Source organism: Pteropus alecto, unplaced genomic scaffold (genome assembly GCF_000325575.1).
Source record: "Pteropus alecto unplaced genomic scaffold, ASM32557v1 scaffold76, whole genome shotgun sequence".
In the NCBI taxonomy this organism is placed as follows: domain Eukaryota; kingdom Metazoa; phylum Chordata; class Mammalia; order Chiroptera; family Pteropodidae; genus Pteropus; species Pteropus alecto.
In genome coordinates this window covers 28251521-28270934 of record NW_006443138.1, presented here as the reverse complement: position 1 = coordinate 28270934, position 19414 = coordinate 28251521, and the positions used below count along the sequence as shown (strand labels likewise).

General features: G+C 40.7%; 1 protein-coding gene and 1 pseudogene across 1 annotated transcript in view; one reads left to right on the top strand and one right to left on the bottom strand.

The window, feature by feature from the left end:
- LOC112472293 (maestro heat-like repeat-containing protein family member 1) overlaps window positions 1-5762 on the bottom strand; it is a 15944-nt gene extending 10182 nt beyond the window's left edge. The window contains exons 1-7 of the mRNA XM_025041079.1: window positions 5415-5762; window positions 4358-4431; window positions 3317-3430; window positions 3071-3115; window positions 1957-2101; window positions 1128-1171; window positions 257-416 (exon numbers count right to left, since the gene is read on the bottom strand). Coding sequence (XP_024896847.1) covers window positions 257-416; window positions 1128-1171; window positions 1957-2101; window positions 3071-3115; window positions 3317-3430; window positions 4358-4431; window positions 5415-5481 — 649 coding nt within the window. The 5' untranslated portion in view covers window positions 5482-5762. The remainder of the gene's footprint in view (window positions 1-256; window positions 417-1127; window positions 1172-1956; window positions 2102-3070; window positions 3116-3316; window positions 3431-4357; window positions 4432-5414) is intronic.
- Window positions 5763-8076: 2314 nt separating this feature from the next.
- LOC112472463 lies at window positions 8077-8195 on the top strand (annotated as a pseudogene).
- Window positions 8196-19414: the final 11219 nt, after the last annotated feature.

The window sequence follows — 19414 nt, the reverse complement described above, 5'->3', positions numbered from 1 at the left end:
GATCCTCTGCCCATAAGAAGGGGCAGGAGTCATTCTGTGAACTCTGGAGCCACAGAACTCTAGACTATCTATCTGCTCAGTGTGGAACAACACCCAAATAATCAGACCTATCCAATGGCTTCTCAGAGGGACAGAGAAGCTGGTCCCAGTTCTCCTAACCCAAAGGAAGGTCCATCCTGCATCTTTGGACTCCATCTCTTCTGGAGTCTGCCCACTGCCTCAGCTCCATTTCTCCCTCTCCCAACCAACCTCTCACCATCCAGTATCTGCAACATCTGGGGGATTGCCTTCATCCACAGCTGGCCCACATTAGAGTAGATAACAGGATGCAGGGAGGTGATAGGATGCAGAGTATATAGTAGCCTTAGGGAGCTTGCACCAAACTCTTTTTCTCTGTAGGGCTTCCGAGAAAACATCTGAGAAACAAGAGAAGCAAGCAGGAGGCAGAGAAAGGATTTAAGGGGGAAAAAAGATTAGAACAAACCCATAGAATGGTAGAGGTGAAACTTACACCCTTCCCATTCTTTTCCACCTGTTGAACTACATGTTCTCCAAGATTCTCTTAAAACATCATCTCCTCTGTAATGCCCTCCTGATTCTTGGAGACAAAGTCAGCCCATTGCTCTTCTAAGATCATACTGCACCCTGTGGATTCCTCTATTAGTATATTTATTACACTGAATTATGGGTGGTTATTCCCAGGCTTGTCTTCCTCACTAAGACTGTGGACACCTCAAGGGCAGGTCTATCTTTGTCACTCCAAATGTTCATAATGTCTGGGCAAGTAGAGAAACTGAAAACATACTTGCTGAGAAATGAGCTCCAGAAAGGCATGTGGACTTCTCCAAGGTCAACGGAGAGCAGATCGTAATAAGGCCACATAGGAGACAGGCTAGGTCTTTCCCATCCCACAGGCCTTCTCCAACTTCAGGCCCCATCACTATGCTCCCAGTTCCCTTCTCCAAGCTCTTTGGCCTAGATTACCTCTCCCCAGAGTCTCCATGATCCTAGGCCCTACCTCCTTATTCCATGTCCAGCATAATACCTGAAATAGAATAGTACTCAACTATTTGTGGGATGGATGGATAGATGGATGGAGATGTAGTGTTCATCCCAGCATCACTTACCACAAGATGGGTCATGAGTTTCTGTGGGGAGATGAACTGGGTGGCTAAGTTAAAGAGAGGATAAAAGAAGAAGACAGAGTCAGTGCAAGCTCTAGGATGCCCAACCTCCAGCCCCCACCGGCAGCCCATCAGTACTTCAGAAGAGGAGAAAGAACAAAGTGGAGAGGAAACATCACAGCCAATGCCATGGGGGCTTGTAATGTTTTGACTCAGTCTAAAAATCAAATCATTACATTTTCAGCTTATGAAAAACACACACGCATCAAGTAGTGTGCTGAACAGACATCCTCACCCCAACACTGACTCTCACTGAGATTAGGGGTGAGGGATGGGAACACAGAGTGAGGCTCAGAGTTGGAGCAAAGAAAAGCTAAGGATCAGGAATGTCTGTGTACTTATTACTTTGTAATGTTTGTGTATCTCAATCACAGTGTTTTAAAATGAAGAATAAAGGCAAGAAGGAACTGTGTCTTCCAGAGGAGTCCCCTTTTCATCCATAGGGCCAAAAAGCCTTAAGCTGTTCCCCCAACCCTTTGATTTACTCTTCCCATCATGGCCCAGGCTTGGGCCCTGCAGCTTCCCCCACACCACTGATCTGCATCCTCTCCCCTACACCCACTACTCCCGTGTGTCTTCCAGAGGAGTCCCCTTTTCATCCATAGGCCCAAAAAGCCTTAAGCTGCTGCCCCACCCCTTTGATTTACTCTCCCCTACACCTACTACTCCCTTAGTGTCTCCATCAGCCTCCCACCCTAACGCTCTATGCCTACAGCAGCCTAAGCTTTCACAGAAGACACCTCTCCACAGGCTTCCCCACCCTTATACTTACGCCTGAGGTGAAAGCCGCTGAGGTAAGGAACCTGGCCCAGGAACCAGGCCTTCAGAGCCATTTCCGTGGCTATTTTACACAGGGGCACAAAGGCTGAGGTGTTCCTGGGCTCACACGCCAAGGTGATCAGTTTGGGCAAGGATACCTGGGAGAGGATGTGGCAACGGCTTCAATGTCAAGCCCCAAATCAGCCCCAGTCATAAGTTCTCTAACCTCATGATCTTGTCTTCCTTTCTTAGAGGGCCAATTTGAGGCCTGTATACACAGACCCCCACCCGCCTCATTCATATTCATTCATATTCATTCATTCTCATTCTCATTCTCATTCTCATTCTCATTCTCATCTCTCTCTCTCTTCTCACTCATTCTTTCTCATTCTCATTCTCATTCTCATTCTCATTCTCATTCTCATTCTCATTCTCATTCTCATTCTTTCTCTCTCTCTCTCTCTCTCTCTCTCTCTCTTTCTCTCTCCCCTCGCCTCCCACCCAACTCCACATTGGTAAAATATAACCAAGGTCCTGATTAAAATTGCAGTAGCAAGGACTTGATTAGCTAGACGGGCTTCTTGAAATTTGGAATTGTATGACTTGTAATTGCCTTCATTGGGGAACATTCCAAGGGCAGAGCCATGCTGAATGCCAAGAAACAGAGCTTGGTAAGAGAGCAAATCACATGTCCTTTTCCTCCCACAGCCCTTTACTCAACTCTGATCCACATCAGCTCATACAAACCTCCAAGAATCGTTACAGGTTGCTAAAGAACAACGTAGAATATAATCACACACACACACACACACACACCCTTTTACAAAAGGACAAACTGTAGCCAGGAGAGCAATTGATTCGAGATTTTACAGCTAAGAACTGGCTGAGTGGGACTCAAGCTCAGGCCTTCAGATTCACCACCCAGTGACTCTGCTCTACTGAGCCACTTCTCAGAGGAGCACCAGGCACTTGAATGGGACCAGGTGGAGGTGGGGAAGGGTGGAAGAGATAGTATAAGGAATTATATGGGGTAGGGTGTAGAATGCAGTCTAGGGGGTCAGGGTAGTGATCTGGGGAGCCAGGGGAAGAGAAAATGAAGAGGCCTCTTTGACCCTAGCTGCTTGTACCATCTTTAGGATTTTGAAACACATTGTTCCCATGTCCTCTTCATTCTGGAATAAGAAAAGGAAAGGTATAAATCTGAAACCAATGCTAAGTCCCCCAATTCAAGGCCTCTCTTGGCTCACTGCTCAGGTTTTAGAGGCCAAAGCCCTTCCCATGTGCCCTTCTGTTCCCAACCATGCCCTCCTCTTGCTCCCTCCCCTGAAGACTGCCCCCCCCATTGGTCTCCCTTCTGCTTGGTCCCTGCTCACTGAGTCAGACTGACTGAGCTTGATGATGTAGTTGATGATGATGTCCCCCTGGGGCAGGGCAAAGTAGTTATGTTGGCCCAGCATCTCAATGAAGTTCAGGAGGGGCTTCCGCACCTGTGGGTTCACAGACCATCGCATGTATAGACAGGAAGGCATGTTCCAAGTGAGGACAGAGAGGGCCAGAACAGGTGAGGGGCTCAGATCTCCTGACTCCAAGCTCAGTGTGACTCTTCAGTGGGCTCTGGATGGTAACAGACTACTAGCTGCTGAAACTGACCAAGTCTGTACTCCACCCTGAAATTCTAAACCACTTCGGCTCCTACCATCCTCCTGGAGAACTGTAAGCACTTGTCTTGCTCCCACCTTATTTCCCCAGAGATATGAAAATTGGCAAGAGTGTTGGGTAGAGCGAGAATCTGAGTCCAGGAAAGGTCTCATGTTCTTACCTTCCTAGGGAAAGTCAGGAACAAATCCCACAAGTCCTAAAGGCCCAGCCCTCAAGATCCTAGGCTACCTATTAACCTGAAGATTTAGGACTTTGTTTTTAGGGATGATGCAGTTATTATTGCACATTTGGCACCCCAAATCACTGCTCCCCTGTTCTGCATGATCCAGAGCTGGAAGCAGTCTCTGCTGTCTCCAACCCTGGCTGCAGAGCTTGTTAAAAATGTGGCTTCTCAATCCCATGCCAGATGGGATGTTTGAGGGCTGCCTTCCCCCAGCAAACCAAGAATTCTCAGGAGGCAGAATTAGTATCTTTTAGAGCTCCATATCCCCACTGGGCACATCACAATGCTACCCACAGAAAAGGTTCAGAAAACAGGAAAGAACCATCTGTTCACTTCTCAAACCCTTCTCAGGTTTTAAAAAGCCCAAGCGTAAGCCATGGGCAGCAGTCGGAGGCCAGAACTGGCTTGGCAAGGGTGCCTTACTTTTCTCCTCATCCTCCCTAATTTTCCCCTCTCCATTTTACAGGACCTCAAGGTCTCAAGAAAGCAATTGCCTGCTCTCCCAGCCCGAACATTCTGCCTTTCTGCTCACTGGTTTGAAGTCCTCCTGAATCACGTTGATGATTGAATGCATCACCTCGCTCTGCAGTTTTTCTGTCTGAGGCACTACAGAAAAGACAAACATGCAGCAGGGGGTCAGTTTCCTCCCTCCTTCTCTGTTGTTTTGGTGGCATAAGAAGACAGACTGATGGGAAGAATTCTAAGTGCAGTACTGGTCTTCAAAGTCCAGGTGGAATCCCAGAGGTTATTTCCACCATCCCTCTGCTTCAAACTAGTCTGAAGAATGACCTAAAACAGTTATTTTCATCAAGCTGGCACCTGAGCCTCAGCCCTTGTCTTCCATGACTGCCTACACAAATTCCCGGCCAGCTGAGCTGTTGTTCTCACCCTCTGCACATCTCAACCTTTGGAATTGTGACCACTGCTCTTCTTCAGTGTGAATTCCCTCTCCTAAATCAGACCCTTCTTCCCTGCTCTCAATACATGTCCTACACAGAGCCTATCCTATCCCTCTTGACTATGCCTTCTCTGCACTCCTGTTTGCACATTGCCATGCTCACATTTAAACAACTCATCACATATTATCTTGCATCGTTTTACTATGTAAATGGCCTCATCTTCCCTACTTGAGAGTGAGTTCCTTGAGACCGGGGACCATGTCTTATTTATGCGTGCATTTTTTGTACCAGGCACTGTGCCAGGCACACAGTGAAGGTGTGACAAACAGTTGATTGGAGTGGAAGCCTATACTCTGAAATAATAATCATACACTAGACCACGATAAAACTGACTGCATAGTGGGTACTGGTCTAAGGCGCTCACTTATGTTTTCTCATTTAATTCTCACTAAAAATGCCTAAAGGTAGATATTAATGTTACCTGTTTTTCAGATGAGGAAATAGAGGCACGGAATAAAAATAATCTGCCCCAGTTTACACAGCTAATAAGTGTCAAAGTCAAGATTTGAATCCATTGAGTTTACATTGAGTTTTAAACTATGCTTTTAATTACTATATGCAACTGTCTACCAGAGAAAGGAGATCTCATGGGAAAGAAAGTCTCCAGGACCAGGCTCAGTTCCCACTCACCTTCCTGGAACACATCCATGAACACTTGAAGGGCTGATACTGTCTTGGCTGGATCCTTGGACTCCATGGTCTTTCGTATTAAGAATACCACCTGATCATTGTATAACTTGGCTATCAGAAGGGCGTGAATACAAGGGAGTCAAGGGTATGTTTAAGTGGCAGGTGGTAAGCAGAAGTAAATCATGCTCACAGCAAACCACTGATGCCATGGGCTGGATAAATTAGGGTCCATTAGGTTGGAGGAAAAAAAGGAGAATCAGTGTTTGTCCAGCATGTGCCAAGCATGGGGCCAGATGCTTTACTTGAGCTAGGCCTCTCCCTCCCTGCCCCACCATGTGCCCTTCTGTACCTCTCTCATGATCACCAGTGCTGTAATCACAGTATCACCTTTCTGAGTTTGGGATGAAAGGAGAAAGGGAAGCCAGCCCCAGGTGAAGGGAGTGGGAACAAAAAAGGTAGGGGCGTAGCAATGTCTATGCCCTTCGAGATGCATTGAATTTCAAAGTTTACATAAATTTCTTTGCATCTTGTCTAGAGAACGGAAGGCCCTCGTGAGAACCTAGGCCCCCACCCCGGTCCTGGGAGAGACAAGGTCTTGAGAACCCACCCACACACATACCTGCGGCTAGGGAAATTAACTTACTCAGGATACAGAAAGCCTTCAGGGCAAGGCTGTGGTTCAGTACAGAGTGAGAATCTGAGTTGTTGACTTTTTCAGTTAGCTGTGGGGAGACCAAGGTCATCAGTCCCTGGGCACAGATGGGGAAACTGAGGCATGCAGACATTAAAAAGTGTAGCACTTGACCATAAGGAGAACATGAAAATAGAACCCAGGAATCCAAATCCGCAATCCCAAAGGAAAGAGGACAGTGTCCAACAAATTAAATGTATAAAAGGTAACACCTTTTCGCAAAATGTTCAATTGTCCTCTGCGTACTCTAGGCTGCAACACAGAAGGCCTGATATTTTCCACAGGCGTGATGGAGTGGTTAGAATCTTCTTCCCTTTAACTAGTTTAGGGGAGCAACAAAGATCTCCACGCCAAGAAACATACAGAATGTGTCAAATTTACCTCATGGAGAATATCCCACTCTGTGACCAGAATCCAGGCATTAGCCTGTACCAGGAAAGCCTGGGGTACATAGCATTAAGGTCACCATAAAAAAAAAATCTGGGCCATATGGAGGTTGTGACCTGGGCTGGGGTATTCATCACCTCCAAAGAAGACAAGAAGGGCAAGTCCAGGATACTTCTAGCCCCACAGCACTCACCTGGTTGAATAGCATGCCTATAATATTTTCCAGCTGGGATTCCAAGTTTATTCCTCCACAGCCACTGAGAGCCAGAGCATCCACGAGTTGGAAAATACACTGTGTGTGTAAGGACAGTCAGCATCAGTCAGCCCAGCCCTTGCCACAACCTCAAGGAAAAACTTTTTCTCATGTCTAAACTACTTCGGTTCAGCATCTAGTTTTTCCATAGCCAAATACAGCCATGATCTGCTCTTCCACCTCACCCAGGAAGCTACATTTATTTTCAAATAATCTCATTATTCCATAGAAACTTTTAGGGCAAATCAACATTGCAGGTGTTGGCTGACTTCAAAGAAGCAGGATAAATAAATCGTGGCCAACACAAAAACTAGTTCTATTCTCTTTCAAAATTCAGAAAACCAAGTTTAAAAGCCTAAATATCTACTCTCTACCTAGTGGATTTTATTGTTTTGTGGGCTGTTCTTATCACTTGTCTGAGAGCTCTACAAATAGCCTTAGTTTCCACATGTGTAAACATTCCATTTGATTTTTTTAAAAAAGTTTTGAGTCTAATTGACATATAATAAACAGTATACATTTAAAGTATAAAATTTAATAAGTTTCGATAAATGCACATACCTATCCCCACAATTAAGATAATGAACATATCCATCCACCCCCAAAGTTTCCTCTTGTCTCTTTGTAATCTCTCCTTCAGTCCCCTCCCAACACCTTTCCTTTTCCCAGGCAACCACTGATCTGCTTTCTGTCACTATAGATCTGTCACTTACTTTTTAAGAAGCTGCCAAACTGTTTTCCAAAATGGTTGTCCTAATTTACATTCTAACAGATGAGCAATGGTATCTCACTGTGATTTTCAATTTCTTATGTCTAAATGATGTTGAGCACCTTTTCCTGTGCTATTTTGCCATCCCTATATCATCTCTGATGAAGCATCTAGTCAAATTTTTTGCAAGTTTTTAAAATTTTTAAATTGAGTTTTGAGAGTTCTTTATATATTTTGGATACATATATGTGATTTGCAAATATTTTCTTCCAGTCTGAGACTTGTCTTTTCATTCTCTTAACAGTTTTCAAAAAACAGAAATTATTCACTTTGATGAAGTTTAATTTATTTATCCAGATTTCTTTTATGGATAATTTTTCCGATAGTATAACTAAAATACCTTTGCCTAAGCCAAGTTCATGTAAATCTCCAATGTTTTCATGTGGAACTTTGATAGTTTTAGGGTTTATATTTAGGTATGACCCATCTTAATTTTCATACATGGTGTAAGGTATGAAATTCATCTTTTTTGCATATGAATATCCAAAAGTTCCAGCACCATATGTTGAAGAGAATATTCTTTCTCCAACAATTGTTTTTACACTTTGATCAAAAATCAATTGACTACGGCTGTGCCACTCTGAACATGCCTGATCTCGTCTGATCTTGGAGGCTAAGCAGGGTCAGGCCTGGTTAGTACTTAGATGGGAGACCACCTAGGAATACCAGGTGCTATAGGTGGGAAAAAAAAAATCAATTGACCCTATATGTATAAGTCTATTTCTGGATTCTCTTCTATTAAGTTCCATTGATCTATTTCTCTCTCTTGATGCCAACAACACACTGTCTTCATTATTGTAGTTTTATAAGTCATTCTTCTTTTTCTAAACTGCTTTGGCTATACTGGGCCTTTTGCATTTCCATATGAATTTTTGAATCAGCTTGTCAACTCAATTTTTAAAAAGCCTCCTGTGATTTTTATTAGGATTGCATTGAATCTATAAATCAATTCACGAAGAATTGATATTTTAGCAATATCAAATTTTCTGATTCATGAGTACAGCATATATTTCCATTTTTTAAGGTCTTCTTTAATTTCTTTCGGCAATGATTAGTAGTTTCCAGTGTATGGGTCTTACAGATCTTTTTTCTGATTTATTCCTAACTATTTCATATTTGTATATAGATGATCGTGTTGCCTGCAAATAAAGACAATTGTACTTCCTTTCCAATCTGTATGCCAATTAGGTTAAGTGTTTAACAGTTTAAATCTTCTATATACTTACTGATCACCTACTTGTTCTATCAATTATTGAAAGAGGGGTGTTGAAATCTCTGATTTTGATTATGGATTTGTCTATTTCTCCTTGCAGTTCTATTTGTTTTTTCTTTATCTATTTGGAAACTCTGTTATTCAGCACATAAACATTTAGAATTGTTATGTGGTTTTCATGAACTGACTCCTTTATCATTATGAAGTGATATTCTTTATATCTGGTGCTATTCTTTGCTCTGAAATCTACTTTGTCTGATATAAATATAGCCTTTTTGTTAAGTGCTAACATGATATGTCTGTTTTTATCTATTTACTTTTCATTTATTTGTATCTTTATCTTTGAAGTGCGCTTCCTGTAGGTAGTATATAGGTGGATCTTGCTTTTTTATCCATCTAACAAGCTCTGCCCTTTAATTTGGGTATTTAGGCCATTTACATCTAATGTGATTATTTATATGGTTAGGCTTAAATCTATCATCTTGCTGTTTGTTATCTATTAGTTCCAATTCTTTGTTCCCTTTTCTCTTCCTGCTTTCTTTTGATTTAATTGAATATTTTTATAGTTCCATTTTATGTCCTTTGTTGGCTTATTGGCTATAACTCTTTGTTATTAGCTATAACTCTTTGCTATTGGGTTTATAGCATATATCTTTAACATATTCCCATCAACCTTCAAGTGATATTACACTACTTTATGAATAGTAAGTATAAGTATACTTATACTGTACTTTCTGCTATTGTTGCATACATTTATTTATACGTTATAAACTCCACACTACGTTGTTATAATTTTTGTTTAGTTGGTTATCTTTCAAAAAGCTTTTTAAATAAGAAAAAATATATATTTACTCACATAGTTACCATTTCCAGTTCTATTCATCTCCTTATATAGATTCATATTTCCATCTGGTATCACTTTCCTTCTGCCCGAAGGACTTCCTTTAACATTTCTTATAGTGTCCTCTACTGGTGATGAATTCATGAAGTTTTTGTATGTGTTAAATATTTTTGTTTTCATTCACTTTTTGATATTTCCACTGGTATAGAATTTTAGGAGATAGTGTTTCTCTTTCAGTTCTTTGAAGGTGTTATTCCACTATCTTCTCACTTACATTGTTTCCATTGAGAAATCTGTTGTTATTATTCTTTATTCCTCCACATGAAAATATGTTGTTGTTGTTGTTTTGTGTTGTTTGTTTATATTTTTGTTTTTACTGGCTGCACTTAAGATTTTCTCTTTTTCACTGGTTTTTAGAAATTTGGTGCAGTTTTATTAATATCTCTTGTGCTTGGGGTTCATTGAGTGTCTTGGATCTGTGGGTTTATATTTTTATTCAGACTTGGAAATTTTTCAACTATTATTTCCTCAAATATATTTTCTGTTTCTCCCCTTTATGAGAGGACTTGAACTGCACATAAATTAGGCTGCTTAACATTGTCCTTCACCTCATTGTCCCTCCTTCATTTTTTTTTTATCTTTTTTTTCTGTTTCATTTTATGTAGTTTCTATTGCTATATCTTCAAGTTAACCAGTTTTTTCTTTTGGAATCTCTAAATCCTATCCAGAGTTTTTGATTACAGATATTCTAGTTTTTAGCTCTAGAAGTTTGGGCCTTTTTAAAAAAATATCTTACCTTGTTTCTATGTAACATACTTAATCTTCCCTCTAGTTTTTAAGCCAGTTATAATATCTGTTTGAATTTTCTTGTATGCCACTTCTAACATCTGTGTGAGTTCTGGGTCTATTTCGATTGATTTTTCTCCTTATTATAGGTCATATTTTCCTGCTTCTTTGCATGTCTGGTAATTTTTTATTTAATGCTACTCATTGCAAACTTAGCTTATTGGGCACTGGATATTTTTGTATTCCATAAATATTCTTGGGTTTTTCTTGGGACACAGTTAAGTTACTTGAAAATAATTTGATCCTTTTGGGATCTTGCTGTTAAGATTTCTTAAATAGGACCAGAAGAGCATTCAGATGACTGATAATTTCTCTCCCCGTCCCCTCAGTACTCTACCTAATTCCCTGTGAATTATGAGGTTTTAGGTTGATTGGTGGGAACAAGTATTATTCTTGTTCCTGCATGAGTTCTGGCTATAGTTCTTTTAAATCTTGGTTCTTTTCCTCACCTGGGACCATTTCTTCACATGCATGGGCTGTTTAATATTCTTCCCTGTAAACTCTAGCTGCTTTGCTGTCCCTGGACTCTCATCACCATTTTCTCAACTCAGGAAGTCCATCAGACTCTTCCTGGGTTTTCTTTCCCTCTGCCCCTACCTGGAAACTCTCTTAAGGAAGTAAACTGGAGCAATGACAGGGCCTACCACATATCCATCCTGTCTCTCAGGAACCACTGTCCTCTGTTGTCTGATGTCCAATTTCTTGAGAACTATTATTTCATATATTTTTTCTAGTTTTTTATTGTTTCAGGCAAGATGGTAAATCTGGTCTCAGTTACTTCATCTTTGCCAGAAGCAGAACTCCCTCCACTGGATTTTGACTACTTAACATTTCCTTGCCTTTGGTTCGCCTGATGGACTGCCAAACTGGACCAGGCTTGCTAAGTAGAGCTGGTTAGTGCTAGTTGATGTCCAAACAAAATTATAACAAATACTAACAAATATTCCTATTCTTAATCCTTATCCCCCAGAGTGGAAGAGAAGAAGGAGAGAGAAGGAGGAAGTAGCCAAAACATTTCCTCTGTCAACTAAGACATAGCGTAGAATTTCTACCTGACCAATCTGCATACTAGCAGTTAGGTTACAAATTTCATCCTTCCAACTGACTAATGAACTACCCAGAGCAAGTCTCTGTTCCAGGCAACATGCAGACATGTGACAGGAAGGACTGTGGCTGGTCCACTAATGGGGAAAACTCAGAATACATACGTGAGAAAGGAAAGGTCAACTTTTCATATACCAAGGAAAGTGCATTTCAACTCTTCATATGCAATGGTAAACAACAAACTGTGCTCCCTGAAAATTTGATGTTAATGCGTGCTGCATTCAAAAATAAATTCCCCTCTTCGAAATGCATATTAATTACAAATGCATATTAACATGTTGAGCAACCAAGAAAAATGTGCCTCTCAGATACCCACTCTGAGGGGCATAACTGACCAACTTCTCCAGCTTCCATGCTCTAAAATCAATCACTGCGTTAAAACTGAGGCCAGATTCTCAGAGGTTTCTCCCAGTCAATGACTGAGCATGGCTGGTCCACTAAGGCAGGCCTATTCATGCAAGATGCAAGACTTTCCTGATGGGTGATTTTGGCTCAATGACTCCCTGTTGGCATTACTGAAACTTTCTTAGAACTACACTATAACCTAAGACTTTCCTGTCTTCTTCCCTTCTTTCCTTCCTCCCCCTACTTCTTCTTTATCAAGGCTCAGCTCTGCATCTCAGTCTGATGGCTCTCCCAGCCTCCTCTGGCTATCTTCCCTGTTTTCCCTCACAGGTGTTCCTCCAGTAAAGCTCTTATACCTCTAACCCCATGTTGGTATCTGCTTCTTGGAAGACCAGACTAGTTTTCCCTCACAGGTGTTCCTCCAGTAAAGCTCTTGTACCATGTTGGTATCTGCTTCTTGGAAGACCAGACTGAGCCACATATTGAAGACTCTGAGAAGTCCTACAGTTAAGAAATTTGTTTAATTTTAACTCAGCATTTCCCACTCATTTTACTAAATAACACATGTTCTTTTTTATAGAATACCCATTAAAAGCTTGGGAAACTTGTTTTGAGAAATGCCTTGAATTGGAAGGAAGACTAAAACAACAATCAGAAAATTTGGGTTCTGGTTCTTGGTCTTCTGCTCATAAAAATATCTAATATTGGTATAACATTTCTTTCATTGGTAAAATTGATATGACCCCAAAATTCCAGAGCCATCAGACTGGTGTGCACACACCCTCTCCCTGTTTTTCAATCAAGCACTAATCTAAGTGTTGATGTGAAGGGATTTTGCAGATGTAATTAAGGTTCCATACCAGTTGTCCTCAAAATAGGGAGATTACCCAGGTGGACTGGATCTAATCTCATGAGCCCTGTAAACCTGGACCTAGAGGTCAGAGACAGGGAAGTCATGAGAGATTTAAAGAATGAGGTGGATTCAACAAATGGGCATGGCTGAGTTCCAGTAAAACCTTAGTTACAAAAATAAGCTTCAGGCTGCATTTGGCCTATGGGTCATGCTTTGCCAACTCCAGCATTAACTACTCAATAAATATGGAATGCAATGAACTATTTAAATTTCCTTCTCATCCCCACCCCAATCACCTGGGAAATGTAGAAAGGTGTTACTTTTGTGGATATCAAAATCATTAACCATCTGGTTAACCGGTTCACTTGGTTCTTGAGTTTGAATGGTGGTATGAGATAGAAGAGGTGGCCAATTATCACCAGAACTTGCTCTGTCACCTGTGCCCAAAGAGACACAACAAACATGCCTCAGAAAAAGGATGAAGGCAGGACAATCTCTCAGGGGCTTTGCCTTATTCACCTTTGTATTCCCAGGGCCTAGCACGGTGCCTGGCAAATGAGAGTAAGTAGTAAATGTAAATTGTATACTTAACAAATAAGTGAATGGACTATTGATTGTTTTCTGACTGTATCATTTTCTATAGAATAGGAAGAAAAGCCTGAGGACCATCACCCTGCTCTCCTGGAAGAGCCTGGTTAATCAGGCTTCCACCAGCAGATAGACAGAAAGAGCCCAGCCTCACTCACCTTTGGCTCAGGCCTTATTCTTTCAGCCCTTCAACCCAACCCTTATTATCTTCCACTCCCACCTTGTCTTTGCTCTTCAGAGACCAACGGTTAAAAAGAACTCGGAGGGTTTGGTAGGCCTTGATGGTCACTGCCTCTTTCCTGATGTCCATCACTCCCTCATGCTCAGCACCCAGATCCAGATGCTTCTGGGCACTGATGACCAATCCATAGAGCACTATGAGGGGAACAGAGAGTTGGAGCTGCTATCACCTTTCCCTTCTCACAAAGGAAAACATACATACCTATGGGCATAGTTCTCTCATCCCAAACCCTAAAAGGGTTTCTGCAGTCCTGTGCTGAGAAAAACCAACCCATTCACAACTTCTACAACTATCTTTCTTTTCTGACCACACCTAGTCTCCCCAGCAGGGGCATAGAAAGTGAAAGAAAGGCTGTCAACATCTACAGCATCCCTATCAAACTTGGTCCTTGCCCCAAACCAGACTAAGAAAGCTCAGATGGAGAAGAACATCTACTCATACCTGGCCTGCTCTCAGCCATCTCCTGCCCTTTCCCTAGCTTCTGAGATCCACATTCAGAGGAACTCAGTCTCCTCCTGGCCTTCTTTCCTCCCTCCTTGATTCCAGCAAAGCCTTCCCCAGACCCTCCTAACCCTCACCATGACATATTGCCAACATGTCATCCTCCTCTTGGGCCATCTTCAGAATGCGCAGGATATATTCCCATGTGGCATCAATGTAGCGGGCTGTATCTAGGAGAGAGAGTACAAGAAAAACATCCCTATCCCATAGTGAGTAGTCTCCAAGCCTTAATGTAATAAAACCTTATTGATTAGGGTCTTGGAGATCTGGGCTCTGATCCTAGCTCTGCCTCCAAAGAGTCTGGGCAGCCTGGAGCAAGTTACTTAATTTACCAGAGTTTCAGCTTCCTTAACTGTTAAACAGGACTACATGTGGCCTGATGTGACCCCTCACAGGGCTGCTGGGAAAATTAAGCTCAATAATGGATATTAGCAAGCATATAAATGCAACGTATTGCCACATCCTATACATGCGCACTCTCTTTCAAGAACCTTTAAGGAAACAAAGAGATATGCTCTCTGAGAACATTTGCCCTGATTAGATCAAGAGACATTTCCAGCTCCTTTCACTGTGTCCTCTGAGCTTGCTGTATAGCCCAACCCACATGTCTCGTCATTTTGAACCTAATTCCAGAAGGCCAGCTGACTTCCCCTAACCTCTCCCTGGCTCCAACTCCAAGTGGTAAAGAAAGGCAGTTACCATCATTTGCCCAATGACTTTTTTTCACATTTTTTGATTGAGGGAGGGAAGTGGAATAAGAGAGCTTGCTGTCACCAGTAGCCACAAGGATGGAGATTGTATGGTGATTCTCTGTCTTATCCTGCTACATTATTACCTTCCAAGCCTCTAAACAAATTAAAAACTCAGGTTCCCTTAAGCAAAGCACTCCTCCCTTCATCCTTTGCCCTTCCCCACAGCTGTTAAATGGGGGTTTTCTATTCAACCTGCTCTCTCCATCTTTGTTTCTAAGTCTTGTATCTAGCCCCATAGTCTCACATGCTCTAATACACCCAACTGTGCCATTCCTGGTCTCCAGAAACTCCCTTATGAGTTCCCATAGGCCCCACAGGGTTACTATTTTGTCCCGCTCCTCTCTACACACACATACCCATGACTAAGCTAAGTGGAGACATGTCCAATGAGATGAATCAGGAAGATAAAGCTGTAATCTGGATTCCATATAGTGCCCCCACCCACTGCTGACCCGGTCCTCTTCTCAGACTAACTCTTCCATCACAGGAAGCCATACCCTGGCAGAGGCTGAGCTTCCCCACTGCAACTAGGAGGCCCCTCGGGGGCAGATTTCGCACACGCAGTCTGTCCCATAGCTTGGCAATGACCATTCCTGGAAAGTGGGACCCCAGAGCCATTAGGACCGCAGTGCACATCTCCTCCAGTTCTCCCTCTGACTTCTGGAAAGAGAAAGGCCAACTGTTTCAAGGCTAATCCTCAAGATGAGTCCCTTGGCTTCTGGGAATCAGCTTAGCCAATAAGTGATTCTCTTTATCCTACCCTCATCCTACCACCCAATTCAACATACACCTTCCCCAAGGTGAAGGGCAACAGCTTTCTAGAGTGTGCAAGAGGACAGGAAGACAAGAAGTCTGCGAAGATTCTAGCTTGCGTGTTGGGGTAGGAGTGAGGATTGGGGTTTCTAGAGCACAGGGCTTCCCTGCAGCAGCAAGCGAATCATCATGAAGGTGAACAGATTGTGGAAGCAACTTTGGAAAATTGCATGCCAAAAAAGGCAGGTAAAATGAAGGACACTTTGTATGTAGGTAGTTAACCAAGAAAATAAGAAACCAGATTAACCCAGTGTCAGAAAAGTAAGTACAAAAGTATGTGGATAGACAGACAGGTAGATGTCATGGATGCTCAGTCTGAAGGTGGACTAGCAGGCAAGTGGGTAGATACAAAGGTAAACAGGTTAGTAAGTAGATTGAGATGATTAGCCAAGTTGCAATGACAAAGGTGACTGCCTAAGATATCCCAGGGGGAGACTGAGGACACAGTGTGAGGACCAGATTAGGCTTTGAGGCCCAAAGCCTAAATCCTTCCCCCACTTTCCATTTCACTTCTCCCACCTTACTCCTTCACTTCATTACTGTATCTTCTATGTCAGCGTTCTTGAGACATGTTCAAGGTACAAGCTATAGGCTCTAGTAAATTGTTTAGAAGACTGAGGTACTCATATCCCAGATATCACTTAGTTTCCAAATGTCATCATCCCCTGGAAAGGAACTCCTGGATTTACACCTGAGATCCTTTCTTCCCCTACATCCCCCAACCCAGAGGCATGGACTCCTCACCATTGTCCTCAGGTAGTTGACAATGAGATCTGTCACTTTCTGGCACTGTGCAGTCTCCATCTCGTTATTTAGGATTTTGACTTCCAGCAACTTGAGAGTTTGTAAGACATTATCTGCTGACAACTATAGGAGAGAGGGGACTCAAGAAGAGTGGAAGTTGAAGGGTGAAGAAAATAAAAGGAATGATGATCCGTGGTAGAGAAAAAAAGAGGAGGTGTGAATCTAGAGAGGGGATTAAAGCTGGACTGGGGGGCGGGGGGAGGGAGGGGCTGGAGAAGGTGTAAGTCAGACTAGGAACATCAGAACCTGATCTAGAGCTGTGAATGATCTGGACCAAGTAGTGCTCTGCTACCTGGAAATTCTTCCCACTCCTCTGACACAATGGGTATGTGTCTAACCAGCTACTTTTATGAAGGTGGTTCTACCCTGGCTGGAGTCAAAAAGATGTCTGAGATGTCCTCACCTGACCAGCAACTTGGAGTGCTTCCATAAAGTTCTCAATGTTCCTTTCTGAGATATCGCATTCCAAGTCTCCTTTATCAGTCTCCGAGGAATCTGCCATAACTCTGAACATCTCTGTAAGGAATAAAGAGGGTAGGGAGGGAGGAGCTGTTTCTCTCTTGCTTAAGGTGGGTTATTTCCTCAGAGGTGGGTATCATGGTATGATGAAAACATGCAAAGAATAATGAAAACTCAGAAGACACAGGTTTGGCTCCTGACTCAGACATTGCCTCTCACTAACAAGATACTCTTTGGCATTTCACTTAACTTCTAGAGACTCTATTTTTCCATATGCAAAGTAAAGATAATAAAAATTAATATGAGAATCAAGAGATGCAATATGTGCTATTAGCTATAACTTTTAAGATCTCAGCCTGCCCTTTGGATCACATCTTTTCCACTAAGATCATAAAATGCCTTCTATAGGTAAAAGTTAAAACAGAATGAAACAAGAATGTATAGATATGAAAAAAGAACTAATTAGAGAACTTGGAAATTAAAAATATAAACATTAAAACTTTAAATCTCAACAAATAGGATATAAACAAGACTGAACACAGTTAAAGAGACATTAGGAAATTAGAAAATAGTCCTGAGGAATTTAATCAGAATGCAATGCAGATAAATACTTTTTAATAAAAGAACATTAACAGACATTTAGGATAGACTGAGAAAAGTTCCAGAAGAATGAAGAGAAGGTAATAAGGATAAGTGAGAATTTCTAGAATTGAAAAAAAGACAAGAATCCTCATATGGAAAGTGCACTGTAAGTATCTACCAAAATAAAGTTTAAATGATGCTTTAGTGAAACTGAAGAATATCAAGAATAAAAACAAAAATTCCAGGCCACTAGAATAAAATAAAAATTACCTACAAAGGAATAACAATCAGACTGGCATCTAGTTTCTAAATGGCAACAAGAGATGTCAGAATATAATTTAAAAATAGCATGTTGCATGTTGTACTTTCTACAGCATCTAAAGTAACCACTACAGAAAGTATGAAAGAATGTATAACAACCAAGGTTATAGAAGGGGAAAATAAAATGATTTTAAAAGTAACTCAATCCAAGTAAAGGCAAGAAAATAGAGAAATGGAGGACATAAGAACAGGTGGCATACTCAAAAAGTGTTTTTAAAAGAAGGTAGATTTAAGACCAAACATGTTAGCAATTCAATGTAAACTGATTAAATGTTCCAGTTAAAAGAAAAAGATTGTTAGACTGAATAAAAAATAGGAAACCAACTACATACATTTATTTACAAGAGACATATCTCAAACAAAAGGAAGAGTAAAGATATACCATACAAACACTAATCCAAAAAAAGCTAGCATAGTTAGATTAGTAGCAGACAAAATAGATCAATCTCAAGGCAAAAAACATTACTAAACAACATTTCATATCAATAAAAGGTTTAATTCACCAAGGAGATATGCTAATTCTTTTTTTATATGTAAAGTTTATACATTCTACCTTATTTTATTTATTTACTTATTAATTGGAGTTGACATTTCCTGTTATTTTCAGGTGTCTAGGAGAGATACTAATTCTTAAATTATTTGAGTCCTAATAACATAACTTCAAAATATATAAAGCAAAAATTGATAGAACAAAAGGCAGAAATTAATAAATCCAGATTCAAAAGGGAGATTTTAACATCTCTCAGAACTGACAGAACAAAATCAGTAGGGACGTAGCTTTGAAAAACATGATTAGCAAAATTGATATAATGGACTTACATAGAACACTGTCCCCAACAACTGCAGAATATGTATTTTCTTCAAGCACACACAGAACATATAAAAACCACTCATGCGCTGGGTAATAAGGCAAGTCTCAACAGGTTTCAAATGACTGACTTCATATAGAACATGTTCTCTGTCCACATGTAATTAAGCTAGAAATAAATAATGAAAGTACAACTTTTTAAATCTTAAATTTTAAGACATATATTTCTAAATAATAATGGAACAAAGAAGAAATCTCAATGGAAATTAGAAAATATTTTACATCATTAAATACATATATCAATTTGTAATTAAGTAAATAGTTTGTATAAGTAAAAAGTACAAGTCAAAAAGAAAAAAGCAATCTTCAAAAATTAAAAACACATTGAAACAAATAAACTTCATTGTATATTGACAATCAGAGAGAAAAAATCAGGAGAGAAATTGTTTCAGGTGACTTTAAAATACGGTATTTTGTTAGTATAATTCTAATGGTGTCTATTCTACAGACAAGAATAAAACTCAAGGAAATCTTAAGCTGCCTTCAATAGTTTCACTGTTAATAATAAATTGGTATATTATACTGAAAATGTCATGTATAATATTGTATATTTTTAGCTTATGGAAAATAAGAGTCATAAGGTTTTTAAAATTCAAAGAAGTAAAATCTAGTATTCTAATTATCAATTTATTGCCTCTCAGCTACAAATCCACCCTTTAATGTTTCATTTTGTAATACTGAAAATGGACACCGAAACATTCCTTCTTTTTCAATTACGGTTGACATTCAATATTTTCTTATATTAGTTTCAGGTGTACAACATAGCGGT